Source organism: Lycorma delicatula, chromosome 3, assembly GCF_047948215.1.
Source record: "Lycorma delicatula isolate Av1 chromosome 3, ASM4794821v1, whole genome shotgun sequence".
Classification (NCBI taxonomy): domain Eukaryota; kingdom Metazoa; phylum Arthropoda; class Insecta; order Hemiptera; family Fulgoridae; genus Lycorma; species Lycorma delicatula.
The window spans coordinates 117,084,613-117,112,386 of record NC_134457.1 but is presented as its reverse complement, the minus strand read 5'-3'; the positions used below and the strand labels follow the sequence as shown (position 1 = coordinate 117,112,386).

The 27,774-nt window shown below is 32.6% G+C and overlaps 1 protein-coding gene across 2 annotated transcripts; it reads left to right on the top strand.

The window, feature by feature from the left end:
- LOC142321925 (uncharacterized) lies at positions 1 to 27,774 on the top strand. Of its 2 annotated transcripts, none has more exons than XM_075360449.1 (5): positions 1 to 343; positions 13,818 to 13,926; positions 20,765 to 20,895; positions 22,883 to 22,969; positions 27,379 to 27,774. In XM_075360449.1, the coding sequence occupies exons 1-5, from the start codon at positions 254 to 256 to the stop codon at positions 27,508 to 27,510; spliced, it is 549 nt and encodes a 182-aa protein (XP_075216564.1). In that variant the 5' UTR covers positions 1 to 253; the 3' UTR covers positions 27,511 to 27,774. The 2 variants fall into 2 exon arrangements, with proteins under 2 accessions (XP_075216564.1, XP_075216565.1); XM_075360450.1 differs by lacking the exon at positions 27,379 to 27,774 and adding an exon at positions 25,466 to 25,700 and having other exon boundaries at positions 11 to 343.

The following is a 27,774-nucleotide window of genomic DNA, read 5'->3' as shown; positions in this document are numbered from 1 at the left end:
AAAAATAATTATTTCAATGTTACATATAAATGTATTATTTACTTATAAGCATTTTAATGTTACTTCCATCAAACATTTGTTTAATGAAGTATTAAAACTGTTAAATCTCTTATGTGACTGTACTATGTAGTTATCTGATTATAGCAATGTATAATTTTGATAGCAGTAAATAAAGTTAATGGTTGTGATAAGGTATTGTATTGCATAATTTTTACTTGTGAAATGATTGTGATTGATTAGAAATAATGAAACAATGCTAAATATAATAAAAAGTTATAAACTAATAATGTTAATTCATATTATTATTCTTATGAATGGAGTGGATAGTAAGACTCATACAGCAGTGAGTATTAATTTAATTTTTTTAATAATATTTGTAATGTAAATATTTAAAATTTAATTATATAGCTTTAAAAATGAATTTAATATCAATCAACTTTTAGCAATTATTAAATAAGTATAAACACTAAATGAGCTACTTATTGCTACATAATGATTTACTACATACTCAAAAATAAGTGAGGGAAAAAATATTGAGTTTGATAAATAATATTATCTGAACTAATACTGATGTAAATCAGAAATGTTTTATTTTTTATTTTTACTTCCTAGTAGTGTTGTAGTAATCTTTTATTTCTTCATTTTTACTTCCAAGCAAAGGATGTATTGTAATTGCGTAAAGTTTCAGATTTCAATAAAAATATCCATTTTGACCATCTCTGAATCCATTTTGACTAGTTTCGGCATGACATCTGTACCTATGTATCTCGCATAACTCAAAAACGATTAGCCTTAGAATGTTGAAATTTTGTATTTAGGACTGTTATAACACCTAGTTGTGAACTTCCTCTTTTGATTGCAATCGACTAGCACAAAAATGTATATACAACTTTTCAACGATATATCATAGTGGTACTTATTTTCAATGGTTCCAGAGTAAGATCCCCATTGTAAGATCCTAGATCATTGAAAGTTCCAAATATTTCATTAATTAAAATTTATTTGACTATAACTCTGAACCATTGAAAATAAGTACCACTATGATATATCGTTGAAAAGCTGTATATACATTTTTGGGCTAGTCAATTGCAATCAAAAGAGGAAGTGCACAACTAGGTGTTACAACAGTCCTAAATACAAAATTTCAATAAATCAATAATTTAAATTAAAAGAAAAAGTTAAAATATGTTTATGAAGTCTGATTTGGGAATGTGTGCATAGTTACGGATCTGACACGTTCTTACTTACAGCACATGCTGTATTTACTTGAGTGACGTGAAACAAAATTAATTTATTAACTGTTATAAAATGCTAAGGAAATTTTAGAGCTAGTTTTCTGTGTATAATTGAATATTGTATATTAGTTTTTGTAATGAAGACATAAACAATCTGCTACTCACACACGCAATGTGGTTCAAATATGTGTCCTGAAGCCCGTGCCTTCGCCTCGTTAATTACGTTAATATGGATTTTAGGTGCTTTATACTGATAACTTTTTATAGAAAAATCACTACAGGTATTTTCCATCAGAATTAGAAATGATCTTAGTATATTAGAAAAATTTATTTCCAAAGCCTATGTTGTTTTACCTTTTACACTTTCTCTAAAACTATTAGCCGTAAAATATTGAAATTGGTATTTAGATCCCTGTTTGATGGCAACTTAAAATAATTGAATGTTAAGTTTGTAATAACCATGTATATTATATCTGATTATTTAATATTAATTGAAAATTATAATTTAGAATCATATTATTTCTGGATTTTCTTAGCAAAATGTTTTAAAATTTGTATATTTATTATTAAAAAATCATTTTATTTAATTGACAGAACAGTAAAATACAATGTTATGTTTTCAAATAATTTTTTTTTTTAATATTTGTATTTATTAGAAAAATTATTTCTATTTGTAATAAGAATGATTTGTAAATTTTTAATTTCAAAATACTTAGTCTCCTTCAGATTTATAATTCTATTTCATCAAAATGTTAAGTATCTTTCAAATGACATCTGTGCATAATATGCTTCTTACAACTCTTATGTAATATACTATTTTAGATAAGTACTAATTCTATATTTGTGAGTTACTGTTTTAATAAGTTTCAGATTTTTGGTGTTGTATAAATAAAAGTTAATAATAATAAACTATTCCATATAGTGAACTGTATAATAATAAAATAAATTTTAACCAGTATAAGTTTTTTAAAGTGCAGCAAAACATGTGTATATGTAATTTAATAGGCGTACAAGGAAGTCGTGGTGTCCACATCAGATTTTTACTTCCTAATGTATAGTTCGTAAAAAAAGTTTTAGCAAGGTTTCAGTCACATGGACATCAGTCAGGTGATTGCTAAGGTAATTTAGCAGTACAGTTTGCAGGTAGACCTATATCCTAATACAAGGATTAGGTATTACGCAGGTCATTAGAATCTGCAATTTTTTAATTTATTTTCATCAGTACTGATTTACCTTATATACTTGTTTGTTTCTTTCTGTATGAAACAAACCAAATTTGATAGGTTTGAGAGTACTTCATTACTTCATTACTTCATTATGTTTACGTAACATAAGATTTAACATAGTAGGACAATTAACAGAATTGGGTATATACAGATACATACTGATATAATGATACTGTATTTGTGATTGTTGTTTAATTGGGGAGACATAACTGTTCAAAAAATAATATAATTATTAATATATAATGAAATTGAAAGGGAAAGGAGAAAAAAGAAGATATGAAGTGGGAAAGGAAAATGGTGGAAAATGAAAGAGAAGATGGTAAAAATGAAAATTGGAAAATGAAAAGAAAAAAGGGAAAGTTCCATAATGTTAATTGTGTTAATGTTTTATCAAACTTTGTGTTCATTTAAGCTATATATTAATATATATTCAAATCTAGCAATAGCGAAGCATTGCTGGATATGCTAATTTAAAATAAATAAATGATTTATAACCACATAATTTATAAAAAATGATAATTAATGGCAATCTGTTATTCTCAAAAGCTAAAGTACTACATGGTTGCTTGAAAACTGACTTTTTACCTGTTTTGAGAGGTAGACATACGGATATGTTTTAAATTTAATTTGTTTATAACATTTTTAATTTGCTTTATAAATTTATAATTCTTATTTATAGGACATAATAGTGATTATATGATAGATGAATGTTTCTATGACATCAGATTTGAATTTTTATAAAAAAAAAAACGCTTGGCCCTATTCTACTCAGCACAGAGAATAGTACAGTATGGTTGCTTAAGAATAATTTCAAATATGAGCAGTGTAATTAAGGAAAACAAGAAATACATATATATATAACTGAGAAATATTTGCACAGCACTATTGTATAAGTTTTTAATAGCAATCTTCTAACAAGAATTTAAACAGTTTTGAAATAAGTTATTTTGATAAATGTAGTATTAAAGCATTGAAAAAGCCTCATTATGAGAGTAGATAAGTGTGCTACAATTAGAATTAAACAACATATTGTACATAATAAATTATTTTTATAAATATTGTAATAAATCATTATTGAAAAGACCATATTATGAGTAGGTTAGTGTGCTACTCTATGGAGAAGAAAAATAATCAAGGATTTGGCTGAATAGCAGTGTACTATGATAAAATCAGAGCATCTAAAATAATAAAATCAGAATAAGTGATTAATTAACGAATACATGAAATACTAAAATATATAGTAAATATATTAAATATTAAGATATTAATAATAAAGATATTACTTGACATGTTAAATAAAAAAATTATATTTAGAAATATTACATGTAAACGAATAAATGAATCTCTGAACACGATGGATTTATTTCAATTGTTTTAATTAATAAATTTATCTCACTTGTAACCTACTTAATTCAGTTGATTGTTACAAATATTAGTTTAACATGTAATATGTTACATATTATACATCATTGTGCATTAGTTGTACCTATAGTTTGCTGATGTATATAAAAATTCCATAATGCTGAAAAATGGCATCATAGTTGTAGCATGGAATTAAAAGAAATTATGTAAGTCAGTCCAGTGATGTAGAATGTTTTATTTATTCATTATTATGTTGTATAATTATTTATACAAATTAATTCTTTAACAAGTTCATTTTGAAGGCCATCTGGCCGCTACATCTATACTGATTTTATAAAATAGAATGAATATTACATGCATAAATTTTGAGTTCAAAACCTAAAAAGTGAATTTTACACAGTATTTGTTGGGTTATGATGCAGAACCTTCTCAGAGGCTTTAGGGCTGCAAATGAAGAAAATTCGATTTGCTACAGGCCTGCTAAGAGCAATAGAGGATCTGTAATGTGAAATGTTAACTTCTATTATAACCTCAAAAAATTTACCCATTTAAAAGATTTATTTGTACTAGCGGAGTAATTTCATTTAATTCCAGAGTAATAATTTATAAATAAATAACGCTCTTAAAAAAAATATTTGATTCCAGGACTATCAATTTACAACTTGCTACTTTTACTAGATAGTACAGAAGTAGAGCTTACTATGAGAAAAAAAATTAGTGCCAACCATCAATTTCAAGTATTTTATTCTTAATGAAATTTTATGTGTAGAATTATTAATTTCTATTTAGAAGGAACCCTATTTAATTTTTTACACTAACTAAAATTGTTCTGAAGATTCAATTATGGTTTACTAAGTTATTTAATTAGTGTAGATTATTCTTACTAGTAAGAATAATCTAATAAAGTAAGGACGATCAGAAAGTAAGTTACATCCCCTCTATGAAACAAATACATATTTAAAAGAACACTTTTTTTTATTGAACAAAAAACTGCAGGGTCCGGTATATAAATCTGACGATTTTGTAGTAATTGTTATGTTGGCACCACTGTCAATGAGAAGGCAAGAGTATTATACATGGACACGTCTGTAACTGCTATTTAAGTAGCCTTATTAGCGTTTATTAGCCTCAGCGTTTATTTCGCAGACATTTCAATTAAAATCGACACTCGTCTGTTCCTAGTAGGAATACGACATTGTTGTGGGTGAAGAATTTTAGGAACACATCGTTTGCTTTAAAAATGAAACCAACAGGACGAAAACGGACTGTGAGAACGCCTCAAAACATTAACGCTGTAAGGTTAGCTGTTACGCGGTCTCCACGACGTTCAGCAGCGAGACATGCTGCTGCGCTTGCCATTTCTGATCGAAGTGTACGAAGAATTCTTCATGCCGACCTGAAATTCCATCCGTATATGATGTTAGTGCAGCAACTTAATGCAAATGATTGGGCGTCTCGCAAAGCAGGTTGCAAGGTCATGCTTGAAAATGTCCACCAGGATACCATTATTCTTTTAAGTGACGAGGCACATTTTCATCTGTCAGGATTAGTGAATAAACAAAACTACAGTTACTGGGCTTCGCATAATCCACGGCAAATTCTTGAAAAACCACTTCACAGTCAATATTTTACAGTGTGGTGTACGGTTTCAAAGTTCGGCATAATTGGCCCATATTTTTTTGAGTTAAATCGCAGAGTAACAGTAACATTTCATCGAAACGTAAACATGTTGAATGAATTTCTGCGACCGAAACTGAATGACTTTCAAGGACATGAGATTTGGTTTCAACAGGATGGTGCCACCGCCCATACGGCGAGAATCACAAAGGATGTTCTGCGAGAAACCTTTCCTGGACGTTTGATTTCCCGATTTGGCGACATTCCTTGGCCAGCGCGTTCACCTGATCTGGCTGTTTGTGATTTTTTTGCGGGGTTATCAAACATAAAGTATTCAGTAGTCGACCAAAATCTATTGCAGAACTCAAGGAGACCATTCAACGAGAAATTGAAGCAGTTCCACAAGTGATGATTGAGCGAGCAATGTCAAATTTTAGAATGAGTAATGGAAAACATCTGGATGACATAACAGTCAAATAAAAAAAATTTATTTAAGTAATTAACTGTAAATTGTTAACTGTACACAGTTTAATTATCCCTCAAAAATCGTCAGCCATTTTTATCAATTTTTTAACATAATCACCAAGTTTTTCTAAACACTTTGTGACAAGTATTTCAGTTCCACTCTCAAAAAAATTTCATCCAATTTCTTTCAACCATTTAAGGACCACTTCCTTCAGTTCATTATCATTAGCAAAACGCACCCCTCCCAGGTCTGCTTGAGAGGACCAAACAGGTGGTAGTTGCAGGGTGCTAGATCAGGGCTGTAAGGCGGTTGAGACCACACTTCCCACTTGAATTTTTGCAATAACTCCTTTGTCACATAAGCTGAATGAGGAGTAGCATTGTGAAGAAAAACTACCCCATTGCTCAATCTTTAATAGCTTAACGCAATTTTTTTAAAGTTTCACAGTAAGATTAGAATTGATTGTTGTTGCTTGGGGCATAAATTTGCTGTAAACAACTACCTCAGAATCGAAGAAGATTGTTCAGCATAACCTTTCGAACATGTGGGGATGTTTTCACTTTTTTGGCTGCGGTGAATTTTTGTGCCTCCATTCATGTGAAGCTCGTTTAATTTCAGAAGTGTAATGAAGCATCCAGCTGTCATCCCCTGTGATGATTTGTTTCATAAAACTGTGAACCATTCCTGGAATAACGTTGAAGAAAAGAAAGGGCAGATGCAAAATGTTGATGTTTGTGGTTGTCGGTTAACAGATCTGGCACCCATCGTGCACACAACCCTACAGTAATCAAGCTGATCGGGAATAATCGCAAACACACTACCATAACTTATGTTAAGTTCACTTGCAATCTCTCTAATTTTAATGCGCCGGTTACTCAAGATCATTTCATTATCAGTCATGTTTGCATGTGATCATGCAGCATGACATTGCATTCTAACCATATATCTCAACAATTTGGTGATGAATTTCACAACAATTGCAACTTTTTGCCCACAAAAATTGAACTACTGAATGCACTTCTATGCTGGACGAAACCTCTAGAGGGACACGACACTACACACATTCTGAATGTCATACAAAATTGCTGCTGGGGAAGTGTGAAGACAACACCACAACCAGTGCTGCCATCACAAGACAATATATATATATATATATATATATGAATATATATATATATATATTCCTTTCAGTTCAAGAACACGGCAAGGGTGTAACTTTTTTTATCCACCTCTCATATATGAGAGTGAATAAGAAAAATGATTGATTGCCGTGCTATTACTGATTGACTGAATGTCTGTACGTACTATTTAATTATAAATATAATATGGGAGATGATAAATGGTAATTTGTAACTTTTTTTTAAAAAAAGGTTACTTACAAAAACTGAATTATTTTTTCTTAAATGTTTTAAGGGTATTCTTTTGTTATCAAAAGACATAAAAAATTGATTGTTATATCAATTATGTATGAAATTTTCATTAAATTATATTAAAAAACATGCCTAATTACTATCAAATACAAATAACTGAAAGTTGTTTCGTATGAACCAGATGAACATAAGTATGTCCATGTGGCTTGATTGCTGAGTTTGGCAAGTTAAAAATAATTGCCAAAACTAACTCATATGGTAATTGCCACTAACTAATGTTGTAATCATTCATTGTTTCTGCCAAAATCAAATATATACAGAGTGATTCAAAGAAACGGGAAATTTAAAAAATTAAATAACAATGAAAATATTTTTTAGAAAATGAATTTTAATTCATGTAATTGTACAAATGTTGCCATTTTAGGATACATACATTTTAGTTTATTTTTTAAAGATGACATCTTCCAGGTGACCTCCTCTTCTACGTAAACACTCACGAAGTCTCTTCGTTAAATTGTTCATGGCTTGACGTAACATCTCAACTGGAATTTCCGCAATTGCTTCTCGGATCTTTGCCTTCAGTTCTTCCGTTGTAGCAGGTCTACTGTGGAACACTTTGCTTTTAAGGTGACCCCACAAAAAGTAATCGCAAGCTGAGAGATCAGGTGATCTGGGAGGCCATCTAATGTCACCATTTCGTGAAATGACACGTTGTCCAAACAATCAGCTGCCATCGATATTCGTGCAGTATGTGACGTTGCTCCGTCTTGTTGAAACCAGTCTGTTTTAAGAATTGGTGGAAATCTCTTTTGTTGTTCCACAACAAAGGTTTCAAGCATGGCTACGTAACGAGTCGACGTCACTGTAATCGCAAGACCGTTGTCATCCTCAAAAAAATAAGGGCCTATAACACCGTAAGATGACATAGCACACCACACGGTCACTTTCTGGCTGTGCAACGGACGCTGGTGTAGGTGCGTAGGATTTTCTTGTGCCCAGTATCTGAAATTTTGCTTGTTAACAAATCCACTGAGGTGGAAAAGCGCTTCGTCTGACATCCACAGTTCGTGAACAAACTCTTCGTTATCATTTATCTTCTGAAGCATTACATTACAGAACTGTGCTCGCACAACTGCATAGTTCAGCTTCAGTTCCTGGACGATCTGCAACTTGTATGGATGGAATTGCAAGTCCTTCACTAACATTCTTGGAACAGTGCAATTGTAAAGATGCTGAGAGACGACGGATTGACCGATGTGGACTTCGTGTGACAGCATCTTGTAAAGCTTGAACATTCTGTGGTGTACGGACGGTTCGCTCATGGCCTGGAGGTTTCTTTTTCATTGCCGAACCAGTTTCCAGTTTCCTCAAAATTAGATATCCATGTTTCAATTACATGTGCTGATGGAACATGGTCGTGCCGTCCCAGATTAAAATGACGGCGAAATTATGTACGCACTCCCAAAACACTGTCATTGTTTTTGTAAAACGCTTTGATACCAAATGCACGTTGCGTACCACTCCAAGGATCCATGACAACTGAATGGCAGGTTAGGTAATCCCTGACCTTGAGAGTTGGATCAATAGGAAACACGGGGAGGTGGACTTTTTTTTGTCGCAGTAGTTTACGGGCCACGGTAATTTTAATTATTACCTTCACAGAGTTGGGAGAAGACAAACGCCGGCGTGTATGTACTGCGGCGTTGAGGACGTTGCCTTCAAGGAATGCATCAAATGGATACAAAATAGACGGGACACAAATTTATCAACGATGAGACCTGAGGAGATTACGAGTAGTAACATGCTACATAGTGAGGACAATTGGAAAAAAATTGAAGGAACTATCAGGAATATCTTAACAGTAAAAATCGAAGACGAGAGGAAACTGGGCTTCTGAGTGAATAGATTAGGGTAGGGTGGATAGCCCCAGTGGTGAGGGCTGGCATGCTTAGGTGTGTCAGTTCCAAGGATCCACTGGGGACTCCGAGGGAGAATAGGTCTATACAAGTGTAAACGACCCATCGATGCGTCACGACTTTCCAAGGTATGGCGTAGCGATACAGAAGGGCAAATGAGACTCAAAAGACTTGACCGGTGGGCCGACCTGCCTTGCCGGACATACAGCCGGTAGGTGGGGAGGCCCATTAGAGTATAACAGGCACTCCCCTGGGTGGCGTAATACCAACCAGTCGGACCGGCCCAGGGGAGCAAAAACAAAAACGGTTAGGTTAGGTTAGGCGCCACTTTTCAAGTGGTACCAATCGCCCGCGGCTACCAACACAACTTTCAAAATTTCCCGTTTCTTTGAATCACCTGTATATATATGTATTATATCTTTTTCATCTTACATCCTTTTCAACCCTTTTCTCTAATATAAATTGAACAGATTTGGAAAACTCAACTTACATTTCTGCAAAGTAAAATATAAAAGTTTTTTTATCTGCTGAAATAAAAAATTGTATTTGTACACAGCTTTTAGTTATAATTATCTGAAATATCAGGTAGATTAACAATTTAAAATTTCAAGATTATTAAAAAGAAAAAAATGTTATATAAGTGAATGCTTTATACTATTATAAAAATATGAATTTAACATTTTGAAGGCAAACATCGATTATAAAATCAAAGTAATGCAGATGGATTTGTAATAAAAATTGAATTAAAATGTGTTCTACATATAAATTTTAATTATATGGTTCACTACTTAGAACATAATATAAGCATTCTTATCAGGTAATTAAGAACTCAGACTTTTGGTCAGGGAATTTTAGAGTAATTAATTCAGCGTCAAATAATGGGCAGGCAGGAGTAGGTTTCGTGATGAACAAGAAGATAGGGAGGAGAGTGGAGTATTTCAAGACGTATAGCGATAGAATCATTGTAATAAGGATAAAATCAAAACCTAAACCGACAACGATTTTTAACGTCTATATGCCTACAAGCACACATGATGATGATGAGGTAGAGTGTGTATACGAAGAGATTGATGAAGCAATTAAACACGTAAAAGGAGATGAAAGGTTAATAATAGTTGGAGATTGGAATGCAAGCATTGGAAAAGGCAAGGAAGGAGTGGGTGAATACGGGCTGGGCAAAAGGAATGAAAGAGGGGACTGACTTATAGAGTTTTGCATGAAGTATAATTTAGTAATTGCCAACACCCAATTTAAAAATCATAATAGAAGAATATACACTTGGAAAAAGCCAGGCGATACTGCAAGGTATCAGATAGATTATATCATGGTTAAGCAAAGATTTAGAAATCAACTCGTTGACTGCAAAACTTACCCTGGAGCAGACATTGATAGCGACCATAATTTGGTGATAATGAAATGTAGATTGGGGTTTAAAAACCTGAAGAAAAGGTGTCAGATGAATCGGTGGAATTTAGAGACGCTTGAGGAAGAGGAGGTAAAGAAGTTTTTTGAGGAGGACATCGCAAGAGGTCTGAGTAAAAAAGATAAGGTAGAAAATGTAGAAGAAGAATGGGAGAATGTTAAAAAGGAAATTCTTAAATCAGCAGAAGCAGGCAGAATAAAGAGAACTGGTAGAAAACCTTGGGTTTCAGACGATATATTGCAGCTGATGGATGAACGTAGAAATATAAGAATGCTAGTGATGAAGAAAGTAAAAGGAACTATCGGCAATTAAGAAATGCTATAAACAGGAAGTGCAAACTGGCGAAAGAAGAGTGGAATAAAGAAAAGTGTTCAGAAGTGGAAAGAGAAATGAACATTGGTAAAATAGACGGAGCATACAGGAAAGTTAAGGAAAATTTTGGGGTACATAAATTAAAATCTAATAATGTGTTTAAACAAAGATGGTACACCAATATATAATACGAAAGGTAAAGTCGATAGATGGGTGGAATATATTGAAGAGTTATACGGAGGAAATGAATTAGAAAATGGTGTTATAGAGGAAGAAGAGGAAGTTGAGGAGGGAGAAACAATACTGAGATCTGAATTTAAGAGAGCATTAAAAGATTTAAATGGCAGAAAGACTCCTTGAATAGACGGAATACCTGTAGAATTACTGCGCAGTGCAGGTGAGGAAGCGATTGGTAGATTATACAAACTGGTGTGTAATATTTATGAAAAAGGGGAATTTCCGTCAGACTTCAAAAAAAGTGTTATAGTCATGATACCAAAGAAAGCAGGGGCAGATAAATGTGAAGAATACAGAACAATTAGTTTAACTAGTCATGCATCAAAAATCTTAAGTAGAATTCTATACAGAAGAATTGAGAGGAGAGTGGAAGAAGTGTTAGGAGAAGACCAATTTGGTTTCAGGAATAGTATAGGGACAAGGGAAGCAATTTTAGGCCTCAGATTAATAGTAGAAGGAAGATTAAAGAAAAACAAACCAACATACTTGGCGTTTATAGACATAGAAAAGGCATTCGATAACGTAGACTGGAATAAAATGTTCAGCATTTTAAAAAAATTAGTGTTCCAATACAGAGACAGAAGAACAATTGCTAACATGTACAGGAACCAAACAGAAACACTAACAATTGAAGAACATAAGAAAGAAGCCGTAATAAGAAAGGGAGTCCGACAAGGATGTTCCCTATCTCCGTTACTTTTTAATCTTTACATGGAACTGGCGGTTGATGATGTTAAGGAACAATTTAGATTCGGAGTAACGGTACAAGGTGAAAAGATAAAGATGCTACGATTTGCTGATGATATAGTAATTCTAGCCGAGAGTAAAAAGGATTTAGAAGAAACAATGAACGGCATAGATTAAGTCCTACGCAAGAACTATCGCATGAAAATAAACAAGAACAAAACAAAAGTAATGAAATTTAGTAGAAATAACAAAGATGGACCACTGAATGTGAAAATAGGAGGAGAAAAGATTATGGAGGTAGAAGAATTTTGTTATTTGGGAAGTAGAATTACTAAAGATGGACGAAGCAGGAGCGATATAAAATGCCGAATAGCACAAGCTAAACGAGCCTTCAGTAAGAAATATAATTTGTTTACATCAAAAATTAATTTAAATGTCAGGAAAAGATTTTTGAGAGTGTATGTTTGGAGTGTCGCTTTATATGGAAGTGAAACTTGGACAATCGGAGTATCTGAGAAGAAAAGATTAGAAGCTTTTGAAATGTGGTGCTATAGGAGAATATTAAAAATCAGATGGGTGGATAAAGTGACAAATGAAGAGGTATTGCGGCAAATAGATGAAGAAAGAAGCATTTGGAAAAATATAGTTAAAAGAAGAGACAGACTTATAGGCCACATACTAAGGCATCCTGGACAGGTAGAAGGAAAAAATTGTGTAGGCAGGCCACGTTTGGAATATGTAAAACAAATTGTTAGGGATGTAGGATGTAGAGGGTATACTGAAATGAAACGACTAGCACTAGATTGGGAATCTTGGAGAGCTGCATCAAAGCAGTCAAATGACTGAAGACAAAAAAAAAAAAGAACTCAGAGTTAATGTAAACTATGTTAATTTCATTCTCAGTATGAATGAAACCATGCTGCAGTGTAAATTAACTTCAAGGTAAATTGTGGACATCAGATGAGATCCTCAACTAAATAGGAAAGTTATGTTAAACAAGTTTTATGAGACTATACAACAGTTAACTGTGATAAGAAGTGCTGCAGCAACATATCAACTTATTCAAAGTATTTACATGCGCCAAGTTTTATGAGATAATTTCAGAAATAGTACATGTTATTAGTTACTGCAGTAAATTTTAATTTTATCTAACTATTTTTTGACATTGAAAGTGAACTAATGTTACAGAATCCTTTAGCCATTAACTCAGGGATGTGTAGACATGGTAGAGTTGTCGTATACTCTATAGTATGTATCTTAGATGAGTAAAAAATTGATAAAGAATATTTCCAGGTGGAAAGTAACTGCCCCCTTACAGATTAAATCTTTACTTAATATTCTTTTTATTACAACTGTCTCGCTTTATCTTACTGTTTGTAATAAGAAGATGAAGCATTAGAATACATTCTGTTCGGAAAAAATCTTGAGATAGATCAGTTTCCATCATAAGAAATGATGCAATTTGTGACAAAATTTATTTTAGCAAAGGTAAACCATTACCTATTACCATTACCTTATTACTATTTGTAATAAGAAGATGAAGCATTAGAATACATTCTGTTCGGAAAAAATCTTGAGATAGATCAGTTTCCATCATAAGAAATGATGCAATTTGTGACAAAATTTATTTTAGCAAAGGTAAACCAATAATGGTAGGACCTACTACTTCATCTCAGTGTTTGTTCACAAATGCAAAGTTTTATCAGATAATTTCAGAAATAGCACATGTTATTAGTTATTGCAGTAAAAACATAAAGTTTAATAATAAGTTATAAGATGCAGAAAAAAATTTGAAAGCATGATAAATCAGTAAGAAGTAAAATGGAATGAATTATAATCATGTATTTCAGGCATAACATTTACATTTTTTGAATGAAGGTTATAATGCATGCCTTCCAAATACCTTTAAATCTGTTAAAATTATCCCACTACAAAAACACTAACAGCTCTTTTCTGTTTTTAAAAGAAAAAAGAATCAGATGAGTTGCCTTACTTTAAATTTATTTATCAGAAAGGGAATGACGTTTTTATAAATGTGAGAGTAATTACAGGACAAAAGACAAATGCCGTACCAGGTAAGGAAACTTCATCTTTATGTCGATAACTATAAGGGGTACTTGTAAATAACAATTTTTCTTTTATTTTGAAATTAATGGCTGCTTTCAATTGCCTATATTACATTACACTTATGGCATAACTTGCTTTGTAATCTGTCACATTACAGGCCATCTGTTTGTAGTTTTTGTCTCCTACTAATTTTTAATCTTTTGTGCACATAGTAATCAATATTATACTACCAGCAAAATGTATTCTGAATAATCATGAATTTCATTCTTTCATGAATCTGTGTGATGAGAGCCACAGTCACTTTTACAATGTTCATGCTTTTTGTTAATTTAAAAAAAATAGTAAATTTTAAATATTAGTAAAAAATATTCAAAAGTAGGTTATTTGCATTAGAAAAACATAATTTAATTTTATCTTCTGAAAGTGTTGATGTCAATGAAAATAATCTTTTTGGACTCTTATTTTTATATACATTAATTATGAAAATTATTTATCTTATAAAACCGTAAAAGAAAACAATTATGTGCATTCATAGCATTCATACTTGTAATTAGATGAATCAGTTCACTTCACCAAAAATGGAATGTAACTCTTATGGCAGCTAAACCATTAAGTATGATTAGCATGTTAAGATTTTTTATCAAGATCATTCATATAGCATTGGAGTAAAAAGGACCATACTCCAAGCAGTATGGAATATCATTTTACAAGGAGTGATGATAAAGAAAGTTGTTGGTACTGAGTAAGATCCATACAATTCTATAAAGTGGAATGTTTTAGGAATAGCATCCTGGAAAGTAGATATGAGCAAAGTAAAATTCCTATATATCACTGTAGTTAATTTTCGATGTAGATCAATGCTTGCTGTTGGCATTTATTAGTGGTAAATGATCATGGAAGCATTAACTTAAAAAAAAATAAATTCAATGATTTTTCTTCAATTATAGAACTTTTATAATTATGACAATATATTTCCCTACTACACATTGAGGAAAAATATTACAAAAGATGAAATTAGTTTTTTGTTTTTTTTTTTGTTTTTTTTGTAATAATGATTACAAACGACAAGAACTGAAAGAAGGGTGAATAACTGCTTACTGAACTGACCTACTCTTAATTTATTAAGTTCCAGTTAAAATTAATTAAGGCTAGTGTTCACTGAACTGAGATGAAACATTTAGTATTTAATGCTATAAAGAAGGAAGTACTTCCCAATAACTTACTATATTTTTTTAGAATTTGAAAAAATACAGTACTTATTTAGAGCTTTTGTTGAGATTAGATGGTGAATAAAACAACAGAGAATTTACAGGAAAATTATTAATAGTATTAATGGTAAGTTTAAAATTCAATTTACTGATCTTTGAACTATTTAACCCAGATCTTTTTTCAACATTTTTAATAATTTACAATAGTAAAAAGATGGCTTTTATTATTTAATTTTCTTAAACCTTTAAGTTTAATTAATGGCTTTCTTTTGTTATAGTGTATTATTTACAAGTAATTGACACAAATCAATGTACAAGTACTATCAGACACAGATCGGTTACAATTGTTGAGAGAAATATGTTGCGTAAGCAAGCATTCATTATCGAGGACATGCAGGCGACAGAAAAATAATTGTTTTCATAACTGGATTGCTATCATTTCACATGAAAGATCGACCTAATAGTAATTCTCAGCGAACTAAAGAGTTACAGTGGTGGTTCATAGGAAATAAAAATAGTATATCTAATTTCATTGATATTTTAGTAAGATCACTATATATAAAATACAATTTTTACTATATAAAATTTAGTATTCATATATGTGTACATACTTGCATTATAGAACAATTCAAAATGATAAACTCAACTTTGTAACTGTGTATTCCAAATTAAGAACTAATGACAATTGTGAAATAAATTACAAATGATTATAAAGTTTACAGGTACAATTCATAAATGTTCAATGTGGCGTACTTCAGCTGCACAGTACATTTCTAAACAGTAACTGAACTCAACCCACATGTGAGGAAGCATATCTTGTGTTGAGTTCACCGCAGCTATGATACAGTTCCACAGGTCAACCAGATTTGTTGGCTGAGATGGCACATAAACTACATCTTTCACAAACCCCACAAGAAAAAGTCACATGGTGTGGGATCAGGCGATCTTGGAGGCCAGAATTGAAGAGCCGATGAATGAAGTCTTTATTCCCGATAAGTCCTACTCATCATTAAGAGGTAAATTCATTCAGATAGCATCGAACATCTAGATGGCAATGGGGTAGAGCTCCATCCTATTGATAATTGAAGTCTTGTGAATCTTAATTTAATTGAGGAGAAAAACCAGTTTTCCAGCATGTCCTGTTACATTATCCCAGTAACTGTGTATTCCACAAAGAAGAATGTTCCATAAACCCTTATTTCGATAGGGTGGAAAATGCATTAACCTTGAGATGAAATGTCGCTTCATCGCTAAAAGTTAAATGTGAAAGAAATGTGTCATCCTCCATGTGTTTTTCTTTTTTGAGCAATTGATCACAAAATTCAACACGTTTTGGTTTGTCACCCCTGTGAAGAGCCTGTAAAACGTTGTAGGAGAACAGCTTGAAAAGTAAACGCCTCAAAACACGCCAGACAGTTGATGAGGTATTCCAAGTTCTCTGCTCGCTCTATGGGTTGACTTTCTTGGGCCCCGTACAAAACTTTCGTCAATTCATCTCACATTCTCCTCTACTACACAGTGGTCTTGTCTTTACAAAGACACTTGTTTGTTCAAAAACTGCTGAAACCAATGACATATGCTCTTCCTTGTTGGAGGGTCAATGTTAAATCGGAGACAAAACGCACACTGCACTGCAGTTGTAGACTGAGATTTGCCATACTCATGAAGACAGCAAAACTTATGTTACACTGTAGTCATCTTCTTTTTTTTTCATTTGTTAACGATGTTATGGAGAAATGCCATTTACGTACTCCCCACAAGTGGGGGAGTGTCGGACTCACACGGGTTCGGCTAGATTGGTTTGCTTGGCATTTCTCCCGCCACCACCCTATTTGGTCGCCCTAAAGCATAAGACCGAATTTCTGTGCCACAAACGGCTACTGAGCCTAGAAACAGTTTAGCGACCAGTGTCCTAAATACCAGTGTGCTGTTAGTGTGAGCTTACCTAACAGCGTGAGCGGACTAAGCGCGGTGCCATACACCACCGGCTTACGTGTCCCAATCGCTGACTTGTCACATATTTACTAAAATGGAAGGCTCACACCGTCAACTACTAAAAATATATATAACATCCACAACAAAATTTATTTCATCTAGGCAGCAATTCGCTGCCACGCCTAGGTCGCTGAATGCCAGCAAGTAAGTACCTATCCACCATTTTATAGCGCTTGGAACCATAACAATTGGCTGGTGGTCAGCCATACTCAGGGTAGCGTCTTACAGCAATGCGGTAAGAGTCTTTCCCTTAAGTAAACTACGGATGCCGGTTCCCATCTAGGAACTCGCACACGGTCCGACAATGTGGCTCTCGCCGCTTGTGAGTTGCCAATTTCCCCCTTGACCTCGAAGTTCCAAGGTGGCCTAGTCTCTGCCGCCCCCCCCCCCCAAACCAAGAGCAGGGCAGTCAAACATCAGGTGTTCATTGGACGGACCTCCCCGCAGAGGCACAGCTCATCAACTGCCAGGCGGAACCAAAACAGATATTGGTTCAAGTTAGAGTGTTTGGTGAGCACCGGGCACTCGTTGCACTTAAAAACGAGCTTGAGGCATACAATCCCCCAAATCCTGTTTAAATTTATACAAGGATCTTCCCTTAGTCGCGGTACCCCATTCCAGCTGCCATGCTTCCATCGTGAGGCTCTGCAGCCTCTTCCGCTGGCGGGAGATGAGCAACTGAACGAAATTTAGATCCGGAGCATTGTGATCACCGTTCTGCTCCGGTACTGGGACGGCTCGAAACCGCATCCCAAATACCTCGACCTCCCGGCTTCTTCGCAATTTCCACATGGCTGCCCGAACTTTCACTACTAAATCGATTGGGAGAGCTTTCCCAAGACGGTGGTAGCCTCGTAGGAGATTGTTTTAAAAACACAATTAAGGCTCTGCGCTGGGCACTCCTTAAATTTTGAAGAAGTGCTCTCTATTCATATCCAACTTATGCGCCCGCCGTGTAAGATGTCATGGTTTCGAAGCCACCTCGTTACACCATGTACATTTGACGGACCGAAATCTTTAAATTTGTAATGTTCACCAGCCCTCTGCGGTTGACAAGGTCGCCTTCGCCCGGTCTTCTAGCTGTGGTCGTGAATTACCACGAACTAAAAGGAGACAGTTATCGGCAAAAGCCTGGTCCGTGACCCCTTCTAGAAATCTCAATCCCAGAAATCCGTCGAATACCAGGTTCCACAGCAGGGGACCGAGAACGGAACCCTACGGGCTTCCCTGGTAACGGATTTTTCCAAAACTAGATGCACATCCTTAAGCAGAGTCGTACGGTTAGACAAATAATCACGTACCACGGCCTGCATAGCTACGGGATCATTACGGGGTTCCAACTCATAGAGGATAGAACTCCAATACAAGGAAGGAAATCCTGTCTCTATGTCTATAAAAATTGCCAAAACATATATACAGTCGGCGCTTTCCATCTCGGCAAGAGCATTTAAGATGCAATTTTCGGTGCCATCCTCTTTCGTGAAGCCATACTGGCCTCGATTTAGAAAACAATTTACCTCAAGGCTTTCCCAGAGCCGTTCCACAACCAGTCGTTCAAGCCACTTGAAAGACTGATGGATCGATAACTGCTGACCTCACTAGGATCCTTTCCTTGTTTTAAAAGCACCCTCACCAAAGCCACTTTCCAACAAGTTGGGAAGCAGCCCCAGCTTACACACCCCGAGAATAGCCTGCCAAGCGGCTCTCTTATGACAGGCAGCAGATGGAATAAAATATCCGGGTCAAGTTAGACAAAACAAGCGATAATCGACACCTTGACCTTCTCTAGCGTGTTTGGGGAGAAAGACAAGGCGTGATTCCTTCCAACAACCAGGGAAGAACTTGTTCTCAAGACCGTAGTTCAATACATCTGTCATTTCCCATTGCACTTTCAACATTAAACCCTTCAAAACCGCCGGCGGGATGCCATCTGGGCCGGGATACTTCTTGTTGTTCAATTTGGCTATAGCCTTAGACACCTCCCCTTGTGAGAGGCGTTTTACCTCGCAATCAATAACATCAGTAACACCGTTAATAACACGGGGTAAAAGTTTGGTAATCTGTTCGCTTTCCGTGAGGACGGGCAATTGTCTACCGAAGCGCTTTATCACTATTTGATACGCTTGATGTCACGAGTCTGCATCTAAGTCTCCGCAAAGCTTACGCCATTTTTCGTCTCAGGCTGTTTAATGTCATAATTGAGTGAACGCCTACAATTCACATAATTGAGTGCTGCCTCTTCATATGCCTCTCCCCCGGCTTTCCTATGACGTTGTTTACAACGTCTTAGTCATTGTAGTTCCTGTCTCTTCGTCGCGATGCTGTCAGATCACCAGTATGCATGTTTAGAGCCTCTATCTCTGCTAGGTATCTAAGATATCTCTTGGATTATCAGTTCTTGCAGAACATCTGGGGTGAGTGGTCTGCCGTCACTGATTTTGTCCGCCACTTTGCAACCATTATAGCCACCTGCGCTAGTGTTAATCTAGTGGGTCTCTGGATATTGACCGAAATAATACATCGTCTATCTCCAAAAGTGTTGCAAAGTGCTCGCTTGCGATCTCCTCACTTAAGACTCTCCAGTGACGTCTATTGTGGTCCCAGCCCCCATCAAGGATTGTTAGATCCAGCACATAAGCAAGGCCTCTTGCCTCGTAAGTCGGCGTGTGATCGTTAATACAAAACAATCCTGTCGTTTAATTAGGTCTGCTAACACCTCTCCTCTTCGATTGGTGTACCGGCTGCCTGCAACGACTGACTTGCAATTCATATCACCCATCAGGATGATCTTTTTAGGCGACCTTATTATGACCTCATGTAACTTTCATATGTTCTTCCAACTCGACTAAGTCACAATTTGGGCTGATGTAAACACCAATGTGTATTGCATTCGACAACTCGGGGGCAATCAGTCCTGGAGCTCTATCAAAAAGTTGACATCCCAACCTGCCACTGACGTTCTGTACCGCAACGGCGCCCTTCACTTCGGTACACCAATCGCTCCTGACTACCGTATGTCTATTCGGCTCTGTAGTCATCTTATCACAACTTACACATAACCGCGGCGCAAGCACTCTAGCGGTCGTTTACGCAACTACATGCGCTCTAGCGATGATATTCGAAACTTTCGCACAAGCACTACGTAGATCAGCAAGATAAAAAGTATAGTTCAGGAAATAGAGTTGCTAAATTGTGGAAATCGAGAGTTCCAGCGTTCAAGTCCTAGTAAAGGCAGCTACTATTATACGGATTTGAATACTAGATCGTGGATACCAGTGTTCTTTGATGGTTGGGTTTCAATTAACTACACATCTCAGGAATGGTCAAACTGAGACTGTACAAGACCACTTCATTTACACTGATACAAATCATCCTCTGGAGTAATACCTGAACGGTAATTCCCGGAGGCTAAACTGGAAAAAGAACAGAATTGCTAAATTGAGTTCACCATTTGGAATTGTTATGTATACCATGTATAAAATATAATATTAATCTATTAACACAGAGAATACATTAATATCTGTTTTTGTGTCTTTAAAAATAAATTCACAACATGTATAAAAATACATGTCAATAATATATTCATATAAATAATAACATAATATTTATTGTACATTTAAAATAGATTTTATCACATTTTTAGATTTGGATAAATATGAAGTTACAATTCAGTTAACAACTAAAGGGAACCAAAGAGAAATCAATAGAGCTCTTACACTTTTTTTGGGAAGTCTTTTGAAAATTTATAAACCAAATCATGTCTTCATTGATGGGGTAATTATTAAATACAGCAATTATTTTTACTAGTACTGACCTGGTTTTTCATTGTAATACAGTATTACATTTATAAATGAAAATTAATAAATTATAATAATGTAACAATAGATTTCAGAAAGACAATGAAAACAATATTTCTTCAAAACATGATTGTTCCATTATTTGGTATGATGTATCAGGAAGTAGTAATGTGAAATTCTGAGGAAAAGAAGAACAAACTACTTAATAGCAGAAACCATTTGGTAAACCACTCTACTAAATTAAGTATGTAAAATATGTTCTGCAAAAGTGAAACTAGATAATCATTCTAATTGTTTCAGTAAAAAGTAAAATCAATGTACATCTGAGTAAATGTACAATAGTTTATATTCCTTTTATATAATACATGTATCTTTCATACTGTGACTTGTTTTTATGGTTAAGAACAAATGGAAGTATCAGTATAGCATAATATTATATGGTATTATTTTCATTGTTTTCTGTAATAACTAGATTATAGTAAATGTAATTTTCTTTTAGTACAATTGTGTACCTGTTTCATACCATTTTTACAACAAAAAAAAACCCAATCCTTTCTTCACCAGTGTGCTGGCGATCAGTAAAATGATTGTGGAATTTAATTTAAATATAATATTAAAATCAGCTTACCAATAAATTAGTTAATTCACTCAAACAGTTTTGGCTATTCCGCCATCTTCAGGAAGATTAACTTATAATAATTTAGAATTAAAATATAAAAATGTATAAAATTCAAAAGTTAAAATTGTTAGAATCATAATAATTGAATGTCATATGTTAAAAATTGTAAATTTAAAGTAAAAGTAATTACGTAAGAATGTCACAGTTGTTATAATTACTGTTGAATGGGGAATCAGTTTGGCCAACTTAGTAATTGTTGTTCATTATTTGTTTATATAAAATATCATCTTCCAATCTAATTTGTTCATTAATCAATTTATTGTTGTTATTATTATATATGTGGAATTTTTCTAGATAAATAGTATTATAAAAATTATTAGAATAATCTGATATCTCTGTGAATTTATCTGGATTATTATTATGTTTAGAATTTAAAATATGTTTAGCAAAATTGGATTGATCTTTGTATCCCTTTGTTATGCAATTAATATGTTCTTTTGCTCTGATCAAAAAAGAACGATTAATCATACCAATATATTGTAAGTTGCAATTGTCGCATTTTAAACTGTATACACTTTGTCTGTTCAATTTTTTTTTCCCCTCACCTATTTTTCCCTTCTTTGCTTCTTCAAAAATAGCATCCCACTGTAATTAGCTTCTACTACATTTTACTACATTCTACTACATTTTAATTTCTAATGATTATTCTGAATCAATCACTAATCGGTTAATCTTCCCAGTATTACTGAAAAAAGCTAATGTTCCCCTTTCATGATCATTTCTTTATCTAATTTCCCCAGAAATATCTACCAATTACTGTAGCACCTAAGCATCTACAATATTTATTTTTCAAAGACAATTTTCTGCAGCAATGATATGTTCCTCTGATTCATAGAGTAACAGTGAAATAAAAAATGAGATAGTTTATTAAAAAAAAACACAGTTTAAACATATTGCATTCACTGACTATATCTAAATATGTGTTTTCAATATAAAAGTTCATCAGTTGAAATCATATTGCTCATCACCAATAGTGATGAAGAATAAAGTTTCCTACCCATTCCTAATAACATTTTAATATAAATTATAAATTTCTAATGGTCTTTTTTTCCAGTTTTGTGCAGTTTTTCTATTCCATCCAGTACAGATAATAAATCTGATAAAATAAAGTTGAAATAGACAATTCTTAACTAAGAAATGACTAATCTAATATTTTACGTGACTAAAACACAGCAGTGAGTAACACAATAACTGAAATATATAACAAAAATGTGCTTGCCCTTAAACTAAAAATATCTGTTATTTTAAATTTTTTAATCTTTTTAACATTTTGTAATGTTTCTAGGATGATGGAGACAGAAAAGTAATAAAAATACCTAAGTGCAGATTAACACCATATTCAATTTTATTAATCCTAACCAGAGAATGGACAGTAAGTAACTTAACCATTTTAAAATTTATTTTTACAGTATTATTTAAAATTAATGAAGTACAAAGTTTTATGTTAACTATTAACTCAGGTGATGCAGAGAAGAACTGTAAAAAGACTTCTCCCATCATTAAGAAACGGAAAATATGTTTAATAGAGGCAGGTGGGGATGACTTCCCATAAGAATTTTTGAAATTGATACAAAGTAAAATAAGATAATAATAAACTTATCTGCTAGTATTATCAATACTTTTAAAATATTGATGGGAGAAAGAAAGAACTAAAGACGCTAAAATTAGTCAAAACAATATTTTTTCTGAAGATAGTAAGTGTTTGTTTAGTAATTTTAAAGCAGCTTGTACAAACCAATTCATATTTAATAGTTATCATAACTTTACTGACAGTATAATAATATTTTTTAAACTCAACTGATGCTGATATTGATCACTGTACTAAAAAAACTGATTCACAGGCCAGTGATGACAAAGTTTGGCAAAATCGTGTCATTACTTTTACCCTTTGCGGGTTGAAACCCACCCCTTCCTTTAACTTTTGTTTAATATAAACATTTTTTTACAAACACTGTGTAACAGTGTTAAAGATATCTTTCAAACTGGATCTAGAAAACTAAAAGCAACATATATTTTTAAATTATTGCTACTCAAGTTCTACATATTACTTCATTTATTTAATACAAACATTTTGTAAAAACCTGAATTGTAAAAAAACTGAAATGAATCAGTATATTCAATTTTTTTTAATTAATAAGGAGGAAAGTAAGAAGAGTAGATAACAGACACCCCCAACAAAATAATAAATAAATATCTTTACATTAAAAATGTTATTAGGAAGATTAACTAATAAACATCTCAAAATATTTGAACAAATTTTGTATTACATGGGAATTGGGTATACAATCTACATCATTTTTAAGTTATATGAAAACAATACATTTCTGCATGTGAAAATAATTAACCTAAACTAGAAATAATGAAGCTACTGTTTGAGAAAAAGTTGATCCAATTGTTACTACCAAAACTATAAGCTGCAGCATATAAGCAATCAATTGCAGAGATTAAAAAGGTGTTACAGGGTACATAAAATTATTAAATATTAAACAATTCACTTAAAAATATTAACTTTTACTTGTAAAAGACCTTTCAGAACTAACTAGCAGTGCCTTTTCCATTGAAGTTAATATTAGTGCTGATGGTATTGGCCATATTAAAATGGTAAGGAAATTCTTTTAAGTATATTTATTGAATAATATACACGAGTCATGTAATTGTTTATTTATTATGTTGTTTAATTAGATTGTTCAACAAAGTTTTACCACAGGCAGTGGTTGTAGAAGTTTTTTACTTCCTTGTCCAAAGTAAAGGAAGTATTGTGATCGCAAAAAAATTTCGTTTTTCAGATTTCAACAGAAATATCCATTTTGATCACCCCTGAATCCATTTTGACATGACGTCTGTACGTACGTATATATGTTATGTATGTACATATGTATGTACATATGTATCTTGCATAACTCAAAAACAATTAGCCCCGTAGTATGTTGAAATTTTGAATTTAGGACTGTTATAACATCTAGTTGAGCACCTCCCCTTTTGATTGCAAACGACTGGACCAAAAGTGTCCAAAAAAGCCCAAAAATTTGAATTTTGGACTTTTTCTTAATTGCAGTAATAAGCCATCATTGAGAGCTTTTCAGTGATATCATAAGTTGTACTTATTTTCATTGGTTCTAGAGTTGTAGCCAAGTGAAATTTTAATTAATGAAATATTTGGATCTTAGAAGAGGAAGGCACATCAGTTCGGATCAAACTTCATCTCCCTTTTATTTTTAACTTTTTAAATTTTTACAGTTAAATAAAAAATTCAATAATAATAATAATGAAGAAAAAAAAATATGAAAAAATATAAGTTATTAATTAAATAAAATTTTATGTACTTTTCGTTTTAAAAAAAATGTGTATATGTAATTTAATAGGCATACAAGGAAGTCATGTGATGCCCTCATCAGATTTTTTTTTTAAATGAGTGAACAAGAAAGAAAATTATTTCCAATAAATGACGTAAAAGATTTACTATAACTTCTCTTTTAGATGATGTTTTCAGGCTTAAAAACAGTGTACCAGACAGAACTTCTCATCAATTTTTAAAAAAGCTAATAATTCTTCAAATTATTTTTGAAAGTTATTATGAATAATTTCAAATATTCTTCTGGCTTCAGAAGAGGCAGAAGGAAAGATGCCAACAGATTTAGTAATGATATTAAATTTGTATTAGAAAATACTTCAAATATATTTACATTTTTATACAGAGTTCACATTACCTCTGAATTAATTCCTGATAATAATATTAGATTCTTAAAATAAAGTTAAAGCATGAATCATATTACTTTTATAAAGAATTTGAATCAAAAACTCATTTAGTTTATTCACATTTACCCTTATATACATTCACTTCAGTGGAATTTGTTTTTCTATATTTCAGAAATTTGATCTTTCTGATGTTTCCGACAGTTAAACCAATTAAAGTTTTTGACATGACATTCTGTGAAATGAATGTTTTGTCCTTTTGAAGAGCAAAAAGAAGATAATTACAAAAGTTCCTATTAAAAAAAAATTAAAAAGGTGATTTTTCTTTTTTTTTAATTTAATTTTTCCAAATTATATAAAATGTCTAAAATAAATTTGTTTTATAATACTTTTTTGTACTTAAAAGTTAATGAATTTTATTAATAAATGTCTAATTAAAGAGCTAAATGATAAATATGAAAAGGTATATTACATATAAAAAAATTAATCATTAAGTATTATATAATAACAATAATTTTTTTAAATTTGAGATTTTTAATTATCCTGTCGAAAATCCCATACTCCCATACTGAAACTCCACATACTGTTGAAAATTCACCCAATCCTTATCCAGAACCTCCGTGTTAACCAAGATTATATCATCCTCTTGTAGTAAGTGTGATAGAACACTCATATTGTGGAATAAAACTCTCCATATTGTAATGGATGTTGATTTAGAGGTTCCTTCAACTCAGAAAAAATTGGTATAAAAATAAATTTTTTAAACTGATGATATTTGTTTTATCCAAAAACAGAATTTGTCCTATTCATAATATTCTAAATCAGTTGATCATAAGGCTTCCAAATGGTAGTTTAATTTTTAGTATGTCAGTCATTAACTTGATGACTGCAGAATAAACTATAAAACTTGATATCAATTTAATATTTATAATTTTCTTAATGACGTAATTTAACATACTACAAAGGTTTAATTAATAGTAATTTTTATAAAACTCTGCTAGTTTTAAAAAACGTTTGGTGATATAAGAAATTTTATTTATTTCAAAAAGGTTTTTCAATTGTCAGCTTTAAATTACTATTCCTTCAAAGGATCACATTGGCTTCCATAACACAAGTGGTCTCGGCCTTTCATCCAGAGGGCCCGGATTTCAATCCTGTTCAGGCATGGCATTTTCACATGCTACAAAATTGCCATTTCATCTTATCTTCTGAAGCAATATCTAGTGGTGGACCTGAGGCTAAAAAAAGGTTAATAAGCTTATTAAGCTGACCTTAAATCGCTGAAAATCGATAATTATTTAAATTAATAATTCTTTTTTAATTATGTAAAAAGATTTTTCATAATTTTTTTTTTGCACTAAATGTAACAAAAATGATTATGTTATTTATTTGTATTTTTTTTACTTTTGCATGTACTAATAATTTAGCTTAGCCCTCCTTCAGTCCAGGGTAATTTTATGAGTAATTCAGACATTTTTAAATGGAATGTCTAGAAATATTTATATTTACTAAACGAGTTGCCTGTCTATAGTCCAATTTTAAATCTGCATCATTAATATGAGTTTGAAAATTATAATATTTTTAGCATTTTTTAAGTTGTGAAATAAAGTAGACAAATCAGGGGAAATATTTGTGGAATTAAAGCTAGCTTGTATATTATTATAATTATGTAATAATTTTGAGAGAAAAGTAGAATTAATGCGTGGAAACTTCTATCTGATATTTCTATGAATAAATATGAGAATGTATTTCATATGTTGATTGGCCACCAAATTGAATAGCTATGAAAATCATATAGTACAAAAAAAGAACCAGGACATTAAATTTTGCCATTAATTTAACAAAAAGTTAATTAATAGCAAAACTACATAAAATAAATAAGAGAATTAAAATTTGACATTCCTTATGCTGAATAGTTTTAAAGACATTATTAACTGCCCCTTACATGTCATGTTAAAGAGTTTGTTTCTTCAGACTGGTAAGTTATCAACTCCTTGGTAAGTTATCAAAGTCCTTAAGTAGTACTTAACAGAAAAAAATTAATCATGAGTCAGTATAACCATTAGATATTTGATTGCTATTTTTCAGGGATATTGGACTTCCTCAAAAGAAGAATCTTTATCTTCATTACAGTCATCTAAACATCAGCAATCATCTTCATCATCTTCATTTAAAATTGCATCCTCGGTACCATCTGACTACATATCTTCAACAAATTAAGCACCAGCACTATACACAAATAATTATTCATGTATCACAGTAACTCATACTACTCGTATTAGAATTACTGCATTATTTCTTGTATAACAATTGTGATACAGTTACCTTTTATTACAAAATCAAAAAAAATAATTCAAAATAGCGATTAGCTTAGTTGTGTCAAGTGAATGATTGTTGTGACAGAATTAATTCACGAGACATTCTAAAATTTAAAATTACATGTTGGAAACAGTATTTTTTCTTGACTTTTCAAAAGCTTTCAAA